Source organism: Salmo trutta, chromosome 28 (assembly GCF_901001165.1).
Source record: "Salmo trutta chromosome 28, fSalTru1.1, whole genome shotgun sequence".
In the NCBI taxonomy this organism is placed as follows: Eukaryota; Metazoa; Chordata; class Actinopteri; order Salmoniformes; family Salmonidae; genus Salmo; species Salmo trutta.
Window position 1 is genome coordinate 10,069,845 of NC_042984.1, and position 11,868 is coordinate 10,081,712.

The 11,868-nt window shown below is 44.8% G+C and overlaps 1 protein-coding gene across 2 annotated transcripts in view; it reads left to right on the top strand.

The window, feature by feature from the left end:
* The window catches only part of LOC115165435 (protein FAM107B-like), a 38,441-nt gene extending 28,359 nt beyond the window's left edge, over positions 1-10,082 (top strand). Inside the window, exons 2-6 of one of the 2 annotated variants that reach the window (XM_029718537.1) lie at positions 135-245; positions 8,065-8,104; positions 8,418-8,586; positions 9,111-9,255; positions 9,596-10,082. In XM_029718537.1, the coding sequence (XP_029574397.1) occupies positions 192-245; positions 8,065-8,104; positions 8,418-8,586; positions 9,111-9,255; positions 9,596-9,700 (513 nt within the window). In that variant the 5' untranslated portion in view covers positions 135-191 and the 3' untranslated portion in view covers positions 9,701-10,082. Of the gene's footprint in view, positions 1-134; positions 246-4,134; positions 4,364-8,064; positions 8,105-8,417; positions 8,587-9,110; positions 9,256-9,595 lie in introns of those variants that run through there. The other variant, XM_029718538.1, reaches the window with a different exon arrangement.
* The last annotated feature ends 1,786 nt before the right edge of the window (positions 10,083-11,868 follow it).

Here is an 11,868-nt window from a genome sequence, read left to right on the forward strand (position 1 = left end):
AGCTTGCTAGCTAATAAGCAACTGTACTTAAACACTTTTAGAACGATACCGAAAATCTGTCATTATCTGTCTACTTTTGGTCGTTATGTTTGATATCGTCTTTGAAGCAACATGAGCAACTTCTGTGTAAACAGGCTAACCAGTGGAACAGGAATAACGTCGATTGGAGTGCTGCTCGAAAGGGAAGACCAATGGATCGCCGATCAAGATGCATCACAGGAACAGAAGGCATTCTCAAAGCAAAGGCATGCTGCTACTATATTTACATTTGTTTGATCACAGTAGGAGGGCAATGTAAACCAGTTGCAAGATCACTTCTAGTCCATATCTGGTACAATGAGGGTGAATCTCTTAGTGAAATCAATGAGGGTGAATCTCTTAGTGAAATCAATGAGGGTGCATCTCTTAGTGAAATCAATGAGGGTGCATCTCTTAGTGAAATCAATGAGGGTGCATCTCTTAGTGAAATCAATGAGGGTGCATCTCTTAGTTAAATCAATGAGGGTGAATCTCTTAGTGATATATTTTTGTTTTTAACTTACTTAATCCCTACATTTGCATTCTGCACTGAGCTAAACTGGACCAAGCTGATCTCAACAGATCTGTTTTGAAACGAGACAATGAGAGAAACCCACTTTAGACTATTGAAATGTTAAAGACAATGGTTGATGGGACATTTTATCACGCAATCCAGTCTCTTTAAAAAATACTAATTGCTTGTGTGCATGTTAGTTCTTAATAAATGTTTATTTAACCTTTATTTAACTAGGCAAGCCAGTTAAGAACAAATTCTTATTTACAATGACGGCCTACCAAAAGGCTTCCTGTGGGGACGGGGGCTGGGATTAAAAATAAAACAAAAGTATAGGACAAAACACGACAAGAGAGACACCACAGCACTACATAAAGAAAGACCTAAGACAACAACATAGCATGGCAGCAACACATGACAACACAGCATGGTAGCAACACAGCACGACAACAACACGGTAGCAACACAACTTGGCAGCAGCACAAAACATGGTACACACAACTGGGCACAGACAACAGCACAAAGGGCAAGAAGGTAGAGACAAAAATGCATCACGCAAAGCAGCCACAACTGTCAGTAAGCGTATCCATGATTGAGTCTTTGAATGAAGAAATGGAGATAAAAAGGTCCAGTTTGAGTGTTTTTTGCAGCTCGTTCCAGTAGCAAACTGGTACAGGTACAAAAGTATCTATATTCACAGTAAAACGAGTCCTATATCGACATAACCTAAAAGGCAGCTCAGCAAGGAAGAAGCCACTGCTCCAAAACCGGCATAAAAAAGCCAGACTGCGGTTTGCAACTGCACATGGGGAAAAATATCGTACTTTTTGGAGAAATGTCCTCTGGTCTGATGAAACAAAAATAGAACTGTTTGGCCATAATGACCATCGTTATGTTTGGAGGAAAAAGGGGGAGGCGTGCAAGCCAAAGAACACCATCTCAACCGTGAAGCGCGGGCATGGCAGCGTCATGTTGTGGGGGTGCTTTGCTGCAGGAGAGTCTGGTGCACTTCACAAAATAGATGGCATCATGAGGAAGGACATTTATGTGGATATATTGAAGCAACATCTCAAGACATCAGTCAGGAAGTTAAAGCTTGGTCGAAAATGGGTCTTCCAAATGGACAATGACCCCAAGCACACTTCCAAAGTTGTGGCAAAATGGCTTCAGTACAACAAAGTCAAGGTATTGGAGTGGCCATCACAAATCCCTGACCTCAATCCCATAGAAAATGTGTGGGCAGACCTGAAAAAGCGTGTGTGAGCAAGGAGGAATACAAACCTGACTCAGTTACATCAGCTCTGTCAGGAGGAATGGGCCAAAATTCACCCAACTTATTGTGGGAAGCTTGTGGAAGGCTCTCCGAAATGTTTGACCCAAGTTAAACAATTTAAAGGCAATGCTACCAAATACTAATTGAGTGTATGTGAACTTCTGACCCACTGGAAATGTGACGAAAGAAATAAAAGCTGAAATAAATAATTCTCTCTACTATTATTCTGACATTTCACATTCTTAAAATAAAGTGGTGATCCTAACTGACCTAAGACAGAGAATTGTTACAAGGATTAAATGTCAAGAATTGAAAAACTGAGTTTAAATGCATTTGGCTAAGGTGTATGTAAACTTCCGACTTCAACTGTATGTATGTATATATATATATATACACACACATATATATACATATATATATATATATACACACATACACACTCACTACCGTTCAGAAGTTTGGGGTCACTTAGAAATGTCCTTGTTTTTGAAAGAAAAGCACCTTTTTTTTGTCAATTAAAATAACATGAAATTGATCAGAAATACAGTGTAGACATTGTTTATGTTGTAAATGACTATTGTAGCTGGAAACAGCAGATTTTTTTATGGAATATCTACATAGGCGTACAGAGGCCCATTATCAGCAACCATCACTCCTGTGTTCCAATGGCACGTTGTGTTAGCTAATCCAAGTTTATAATTTTAAAAGGCTAATTGATCATTAGAAAACCCTTTTGCAATTATGTTAGCACAGCTGAAAACTGGTGGGCTGATTAAAGAAGAAATAAAACTGGCCTTCTTTAGACTAGTTGAGTATCTGGAGCATCAGCATGTGTGAATTCGATTACAGGTCCAAAATGTCCAGAAACAAAATGTTTTCTTCTGAAACTTGTCAGTCTATTCTTGTTCTGAGAAATGAAGGCTATTCCATGCGAGAAATTGCCAAGAAACTGAATATTTTATACAACGCTGTGTACTGCTCCCTTCATAGAACAGCGCAAACTGGCTCTAACCAGAATAGAAAGAGGAGTGGGAGGCCCCGGTGCACAACTGAGCAAGAGGACAAGTACATTATTGTGTCTAGTTTTAGAAACACGCCACACAAGCCCTCAACTGGCAGCTTCATTAAATAGCACCCGCAAAACACGTCAACAGTGAAGAGGCAACTCCGGGATGCTGGCCTTCTAGGCAGAGTTGCAAAGGAAAAGCCATATCTCAGACTGGCCAATAAAAATAAAAGATTAAGATGGGCAAAAGAACACAGACAGAGGAACTCTGCCAAGAAGGCCAGCATCCTGGAGTCGCCTCTTCACTGTTGATCATTTACAACATTAACAATGTCTACACTGTATTTCTGATCAATTTTATGTTATTTTAATGGACGGAGAATTTGCTTTTCTTTCAAAAACAAGGACATTTCTAAGTGACCCCAAACTTTTGAACGGTAGTGTACGTATTGGTTTACTTGAAAACATACAGGCCACAGGAGGTTGGTGGCACCTTTGGACTCCAGCGGTCTAAGGCACTGCATCTCAGTGTTAGAAGCGTTACTACAGACCCTGGTTCGATCCCGAGCTGTATCACAACTGGCCGTGATCAGGGAGTCCAGCGGTGCACAATTGGCCCACATTGTCCGGGTTAGGAGAGGGTTTGGCCGGGGTAGGCCGTCATTGTAAAATAATTATTAGTTCTTAACTGACTTGCCTGGTTAAATAAAGGTTAAACATTATTTTTTTTTAAATTGGGAAGACGGGCTCGTGGTAATGGCTGGAGCAGATTTAGCGGAATGGTATCAAATATATCAAACACGTGGTTTCCATGGTTTCCATGTGTTTGGTGCCATTCTATTCACTCCGTTCCAGCCATTATTATGACCCGTGCTCCACTCAGCAGCCTCCACTGATATAGGCCTTTGTCCTTAGACCATGTTGTCTTATTTACTAGACAGCATTAAAGGGCTCAGCCGTCAAGGGGTAGATTCCCAAAGCTGCCAAGGGGACTCTGCCATCACTGCCATGTTATTTTGGTTTAATAACAGCAGCATAGCAACTCAACTCGTTCATTTTGCATTACACTACCTTTGTAATTTGGAGTGGTTAAAAGCAGCATTGATGTCCAAGGCAATTAGCTAATCCCACGTCCTAATCTAGGGATATGAACTCCAAATGGCACCCTAGTCTCTATGTAGTAGATTACCTTCGACCAGTGCTCTGGTTAAACGTAGTGTTCTATATAAGAAATAGGGTTCCATTTGGGATGTACCCTTAATCTTGAATGGCGTAATGGGATTATCGGGGTTGTCTACTGCCACTGTGTGTCAACGACTGGTAGTTTAAATCATTCAACTGTAACCTTACAGACAGTCTTCTCCTCAGCGACAGCACTACTATGTTGGATTTGGGAGCTGCAAAGAAGCAGGCACCTGTCTGTGTAGAGGTGTGTGGCATTTGACAATGGACTATTGAATAAGAGAGCGAGAGAGGGGAGAGACCTTGTAGCTTGATAGAAACGGGGGACCGTAGCGACCGTGCCATGGAAGGGTCATACAACGCAAAGAAAGTGAGTCTGTTTATTATTGTCTGAACTCCTTTGTGAATTGGCGGCTCAACTGTCATGCCTGGTTTTCTGTTGGACACCTGTCATAGGTGGTGGGTGCTGGCCATAGAGATACATTACATTTGTGTTATATTAGATTATATGGTGTTGACTGACAGTGACAGGTGATTCTGATCAACACATTAGAGAAACTGATCTGTGACCTTCTAGGAATGGATACCTAAGCTGACTATGCATTGATGCTATGGATGCTGTTGCTTCTTTCTGCATAGTCAAAATGTTATGGGGTTATATTGGAGAGCAACAACTCTACTGTGCCTATACTTAATCAGTAGTACAGAATTACAGACGGTGTGTGGATTGATCCAAACAATCAAAAGAGTCGAGCAATCTAAAAGATTTCAGACAGACCTATGAGGATTTCTTCGCAGTAGACTGGAGGTGTATGTTGGTGTTTTTTGGCAAAGGATGAGAGATCAATCAATCAAATGTATTTATAAAGCCCTTCTTACGTCAGCTGATGTCACAAAGTGCTGTACAGAAACCCAGCATAAAATCCCATACAGCAAGCAATGCAGGTGTAGAAGCACGGTGGCTAGGAAAAACTCACTAGAAAGGCAGGAACCTAGGAAGAAACCTAGAGAGGAACCAGGCTATGAGGGGGTGGCTAGGAAAAACTCACTGGAAAGGCCAGAACCTAGGAAGAAACCTAGAGAGGAACCAGGCTGTGAGGGGGTGGCTAGGAAAAACTCACTAGAAAGGCCAGAACCTAGGAAGAAACCTAGAGAGGAACCAGGCTATGAGGGGGTGGCTAGGAAAAACTCACTAGAAAGGCCAGAACCTAGGAAGAAACCTAGAGAGGAACCAGGCTATGAGGGGGTGGCTAGGAAAAACTCACTAGAAAGGCCAGAACCTAGGAAGAAACCTAGAGAGGAACCAGGCTATGAGGGGGTGGCTAGGAAAAACTCACTAGAAAGGCCAGAACCTAGGAAGAAACCTAGAGAGGAACCAGGCTATGAAGGATAATCACTCAAGATAATCACTCAAGTTTATATAAACATGTTTAATTTTCAGTTAGGAGAATTTTACAATGTTTAGTCTAATTTTACTTTGGATGTATCTATGTTCTATCACTTGTGTCTTGTCTATCCTTCTGTCATAACCAAGCATTGGGCTTTGAGTTAATTATAGTCTACAGACCATGATCAAAAACACTTCAGGTCCGACCACAGATGTTACCACTGGTGGCCACAAGGTGGCCAAGTGGGTTTTAAAATGGGTCATCTGAATGTTACAAGAAGGGAATAGCTTCCGATTGAACTGATTTGACCATAAACCTATGGCATAATGATACAAATTCAATCCAATATGTTTTCCCCCAAGAATGCAATATGAGGCAGGGAGGGAGGGAGGCAGGGTGGGAGGGAGGGAGGGAGGGAGGGAGGGAGGGAGGGAGGCCGGGAGGGAGGGAGGGAGGGTGGGAGGGAGGGAGGGAGGCAGGGAGGGAGGGAGGCAGGGAGGGTGGGAGGGAGGCAGGGTGGGAGGGAGGGAGGGAGGGAGGCAGGGAGGGAGGGAGGGTGGGAGTGAGGGAGGGAGGGAGGGAGGGAGGGAGGATGGGAGGGAGGGAGGGAGGGAGGGAGGGAGGGAGGGAGGGAGGGAGGGAGGGAGTGAGGCAGGGAGGGAGGGAGGGAGGGAGGGAGGGAGGGAGGGAGGGAGGCAGGGAGGGAGGGTGGGAGGGAGGGAGGGAGGATGGGAGGGAGGGAGGGTGGGAGAGGGCAACAGGACAGTACAGCTTATAACACTGGTTCCAGAGATAGCAGATAGTCCCTGACAGTCTTTAGAGTGACGTGTTCTAAACAGACATGCATGCACAGTACAGAGCATGCTGGGTAGTTGATAGGCTGAAGGACCAATAGCAGTCTTTTCCCACAGCCTCAGTGCTTCCGACACATTATGGGTGTAGTACAATCAGTCCAGCACGAAAAACTATGTACAGACCAGTAGTAGACCTGCAGGGTTGATATTGTTTGTGGCCTGGAGCAAGATGCTAGTTTTTGTCTTTGACTTTGTCTGTGAGTCAAAGGCCAGTCACAGAACAGTCACGACAACTGCAGTATGCCATCTGTCCTCTGGTTAATACGATACTGTTCATGAGGCCTGCTTCCAAAGGGGAGTGTGATTATATATCTGAGAGTAGGGTTATCTGATTTCAACTACTGGGTGTGGCTGACAGAGGAATCTGCTGTCTGTTGGAACTAGTAGGGACAGTCTTATGATGAGTTAATTCTCTCTACCAGCTGTGGTAACTATTTCTATACTTCCCATAGTTACACTTTACAATAAAGTCACCTTTTATAAAGGTTTTATAATTAGGCTGTTACATGGCTGTTACGTTGTTCAGTTCTAATAGTCTGGTGCTTGTTTTCACATGCATACTACGATTTCTCCTTATATTTGTTGATTTTGTCATCAGGTGGTTGCCATGGCATTATTATCATGATGACATTGAAGCTCCTTAGTTGAAGCCCCTGTGATGATGATGATGATGATGATGATGAGCTTGAGAATGGACCGAACTGGGAAAGCTTGGTAACCTTGAGTGTAGAGTCAAACCGTTAATAAGACCTGGCGCTCTGACAGGAGCTCCCTCCGTGTGGCTCTTCTTCTTCACGCGATAGTTACACAGCAGGCAGCCTAGCCGGGGATGGCTCTTCTTCTTCACGCGATAGTAACACAGCAGGCAGCCTAGCCAGGGATGGCTCTTCTTCTTCATGCGTTAGTAACACAGCAGGCAGCCTAGCCGGGGAGGGCTCTTCTTCATGCGTTAGTAACACAGCAGGCAGCATAGCCAGGGATGGCTCTTCTTCTTCACGCGTTAGTAACACAGCAGGCAGCCTAGCCGGGGAGGGCTCTTCTTCTTCACGCGATAGTAACACAGCAGGCAGCCTAGCCGGGGAGGGCTCTTCTTCTTCTTCACGTGTTAGTAACACAGCAGGCAGCCTAGCCGGGGAGGGCTCTTCTTCATGCGTTAGTAACACAGCAGGCAGCCTAGCCGGGGAGGGCTCTTCTTCTTCTTCATGCGTTAGTAACACAGCAGGCAGCATAGCCAGGGATGGCTCTTCTTCTTCACGCTCACGCGTTAGTAACACAGCAGGCAGCCTAGCCGGGGAGGGCTCTTCTTCTTCTTCACGCGTTAGTAACACAGCAGGCAGCCTAGCCGGGGAGGGCTCTTCTTCTTCACGCGATAGTAACACAGCAGGCAGCCTAGCCGGGGATGGCTCTTCTTCTATCCCTTATTACACAACCTAGATCCCACGGGGTGAATCAACAAGCAGCTTGATTAACACAGGGAAAACATGATTACATAGCACATTGTTTGATTACAATGTGCTGTGAAGGAAGATGTTTTACACTATAGGAAAATATTACCCACTCATCCAGTGTTTCTGAGCAGATGCTTGAGATGGTGATCAGATAGGATGTCCAGACTCCACTCCACATAATGCACCTATGTGGTTCATTGACAGTGGTTCATCCTTATTTCTCCATTAGCTCTCTGTTTTACATGCCCTTGGTACCGTGTGGTGCGGATGTGTGGTTCCCTACTGTATCATATTACTAGACTCCATGCAGTACAATGTTTGTTATACTCTGCTGGAGTTAATTAATGGGCGATTTCCTTTCTTTTCTCTCTCACCTTTCAGGTGCTTCCTCAGCGGCCAGGATTTCGTCACCATAGAAAAGGTACATCTATAGTAACAGCTAAGACTGATTCAATTCATAAATGATGTGATCTCAGATTTGATGGTACAAGTTGACTTGTGGTAGCCTGAGTTGTAAATAAGCATTTCACTGTAAGGTCTACACCTGTTGTATACGACGCATGTGACAAATAAAATTAGATTTGATTTGTCTGTTTTTGCTCTCTTGACAACTTATGGAATTATCTGACAATGACAGCATTGGAGTTGGCAAGCGCATAAACAGATCTGGAAAAACGCTCGACTTGCCAAATCCTCAGATATATATTTTTTTTATACCCTTTTCTCTCCTGTAGAGAACTATGTGTGCCGCGACGCCCTGTCCTGGCAGTCTACAGAGTGTAGTAAGGTCCAGGAGGTGAGCCAGTCCCAGCTGCAGCAGCCCAGGGGGAAGCTGAACTGCTCCACGGTGGAGACTCCCAGTCACCACGACCTGCACCGCGAACTGTTGGTCAGCACCAAACGGTGGGGTTGAAATAAAACACTTCCATATACTTACAATATACACAGAAATCAACAAAAGGCTCTATTATACATCTCCAAAGTTTTAAGAAAGATCTCATCTGCTGAAGCATAGACCAAATGAAAGGTGCAGAGATAATAGTGTCTGAGTGTAGGTCTAGTATTATTAAACTATGCTGCCTTTATTCCCAGCACCACAAGGACAGACCGAGTGGTAGTGTGTGTGTGTGTGTGTGTGTGTGTGTGTGTGTGTGTGTGTGTGTGTGTGTGTGTGTGTGTGTGTGTGTGTGTGTGTGTGTGTGTGTGTGTGTGTGTGTGTGTGTGTGTGTGTGTGTGAGACTGAGCCCCCTGCATGTAATACCCTTTTCACCCAAATCATGCCAACCTGAACCGTTCTTCTGGCTTAGATATTTCGTTTCACACTGTCCTTTCCAGCAACTATGATGGATGCATGCCAGGTCAGCTCAGCTCTGCTTGGCGCAGTAGTGTAAATATGTCTGAATATGTTGTCTGTTGTGCCCACTTAGAGGTCTGTTGCCAGGAGAGAAGCCTGAGCTGAAGCGAGTCCTGGAACAGAGGAGGCTGGAGCAGCACAGAGAGCAGGAACTGGCTCTACAGCCTCCTCTGGAACTGGAGACTGAGCTACGCAAGAGACAGCAGATACTGCTGGAGGTAACACACACCACACAGAGACACACACACACACACACACACACACACACACACACACACACACACACACACACGCCAAACACACACACACACGCCAAACACACACACCAGACACACACACACACACACACACACACACACACACACCAGACACACACACACACACACACACACACACGCCAAACACACACACCAGACACACACACACGCCAAACACACATCCACACACTATGTAATAAAACACCAATAAGTGGGAGAAAAACAAATTGTGTATTTACTATTTACAAAAACAGCAGAAGGCTATGACCATGTTTGAAATGAATCTACTGTCATGTTTCAGTATGAGCAGGAGGAGATCAGGCGCCGGGAGGAGCAGGAGAGAGAAGTCCCTGAGTTTGTACGAGTGAAGGACAACCTGAGGCGCACACAGATGTCTGGGCAGTGACGACCACTTGACGTTCCATCCTGTCCCATCAGCCCCCGCAGCCTCTCACCACGGAGGCCCTGGCTGCGCCCCGTTTCTTCACCCAAGAGTCCAAAGGGTGCACTTGTTCACCTCCCTCACCACAATGGTTCTGCCATTGCAATGAATCCATCCTCCTGTTTCTCCCTCCACCAGCCTCCACTGCGATCCATATCCTACAGCTATATGATGAGGACCAACTTCACTGCAGCAAGTTATTGAAAAGTCTACTCCTAGGACTGATATGCATCTCTTGCTGGACTGTTATACTGTGTGGAAAAAGGCAAATAAGCAATGTAGGAAAACCAGTCAGTAGGTTTCATATAAAGAATGTGAGTGAAAATACATAAACTCAGCAAAAAAAGAAACGTCCTCTCACTGTCAACTGCGTTTATTTTCAGCAAACTTAACATGTGTAAATATTTGTATAAACATAACAAGATTCAACAACTGAGACATAAACTGAACAAGTTCCACAGACATGTGACCAACAGAAATGGAATAATGTGTCCCTGAACAAGGGGGGGGGGGTAAAAATCAAAAGTAACAGTCAGTATCTGGTGTGGCCATCAGCTGCATTAAGTACTACAGTGCATCTCCTCCTCATGGACTGCACCAGATTTGCCAGTTCTTGCTGTGAGATGTTACCCCACTCTTGCACCAAGGCACCTGCAAGTTCCCATACATTTCTGGGGGGAATGGCCCTCGCCCTCACCCTCCGATCCAACAGGTCCCAGACGTGCTCAATGGGATTGAGATCCGGGCTCTTCGCTGGCCATGGCAGAACACTGACATTCCTGTATTGCAGGAAATCACGCACAGAACGAGCAGTATGACTGGTGGCATTGTCATGCTGGAGGGTCATGTCAGGATGAGCCTGCAGGAAGGGTACCACATGAGGGAGGAGGATGTCTTCCCTGTAACGCACAGCGTTGAGATTGCCTGCAATGACAGCAAGCTCAGTCCGATGATGCTGTGACACACCGCCCCAGACCATGACGGACCTCCAAATCGATCCTGCTCCAGAGTACAGGCCTCGATGTAACGCTCATTCCTTCAACGATAAACGCGAATCCGACCATCACCCCAGGTGAGACAAAACCGCGACTTGTCAGTGAAGAGCACTTTTTGCCAGTCCTGTCTGGTCCAGCGATGGTGGGTTTGTGCTCATAGGCGACGTTGTTGCCGGTGATGTCTGGTGAGGACCTGCCTTACAACAGGCCTACAAGCCCTCAGTCCAGCCTCAACCAGCCTATTGCGGACAGTGTGAGCACTGATGGAGGGATTGTGCGTTCCTGGTGTAACTCGGACAGTTGTTGTTGCCATCCTGTACCTGTCCTGCAGGTGTGATGTTCAGATGTACCGATCCTGTGCAGGTGTTGTTACACATGGTCTCCCACTGTGAGGACAATCAACTATCCGTCCTGTCTCCCTGTAGCGCTGTCTTAGGCGTCTCACAGGACGGACATTGCAATTTATTGCCCTGGCCACCTCTGCAGTCCTCATGCCTCCTTGCAGCATGCCTAAGGCACGTTCACACAGATGAGCAGGGACCCTGGGCATCTTTCTTTATATGTTTTTCATAGTCAGTAGAAAGGCCTCTTTAGTGTCCTAAGTTTTCATAACTGTGACCTTAATTGCCTACCGTCTGTAAGCTGTTACTGTCTTAACAACTGTTCCACAGGTGCATGTTCATTAATTGTTTATGGTTCATTGAACAAGCATGGGAAACAGTGTTTAAACCCTTTACAATGAAGATCTGTGTTATTTGGATTTTTACGAATTATCTTTGAAAGACAGGGTCCTGAAAAATGGCCATTTCTTTTTTTGCTGAGTTTAGGTCTACTGTAAACAATGTGTATGTTAAGGATAAATATCTTATTTTATTTATGAATAGATGTTTTTCTTTTTCTACGTTTTTAAATAATATTACTAGAAAAATTATTCACTTTTAGTTTTGAAGTCTGTATTCAACACAAGCAATTGGTTTACAGCAGCATGGCGTCATAATGTGGTGTGTGTGTTCATTTTCATTTGTTCATTTCTTTCAAAGGCCATATATTAAGTATACGTTACTCCACTATTGGACACAGAGCAGTGACTGAAACTCTGAATTCTCTTTATGTAATGTAGTTATTTTCTATTTTCAG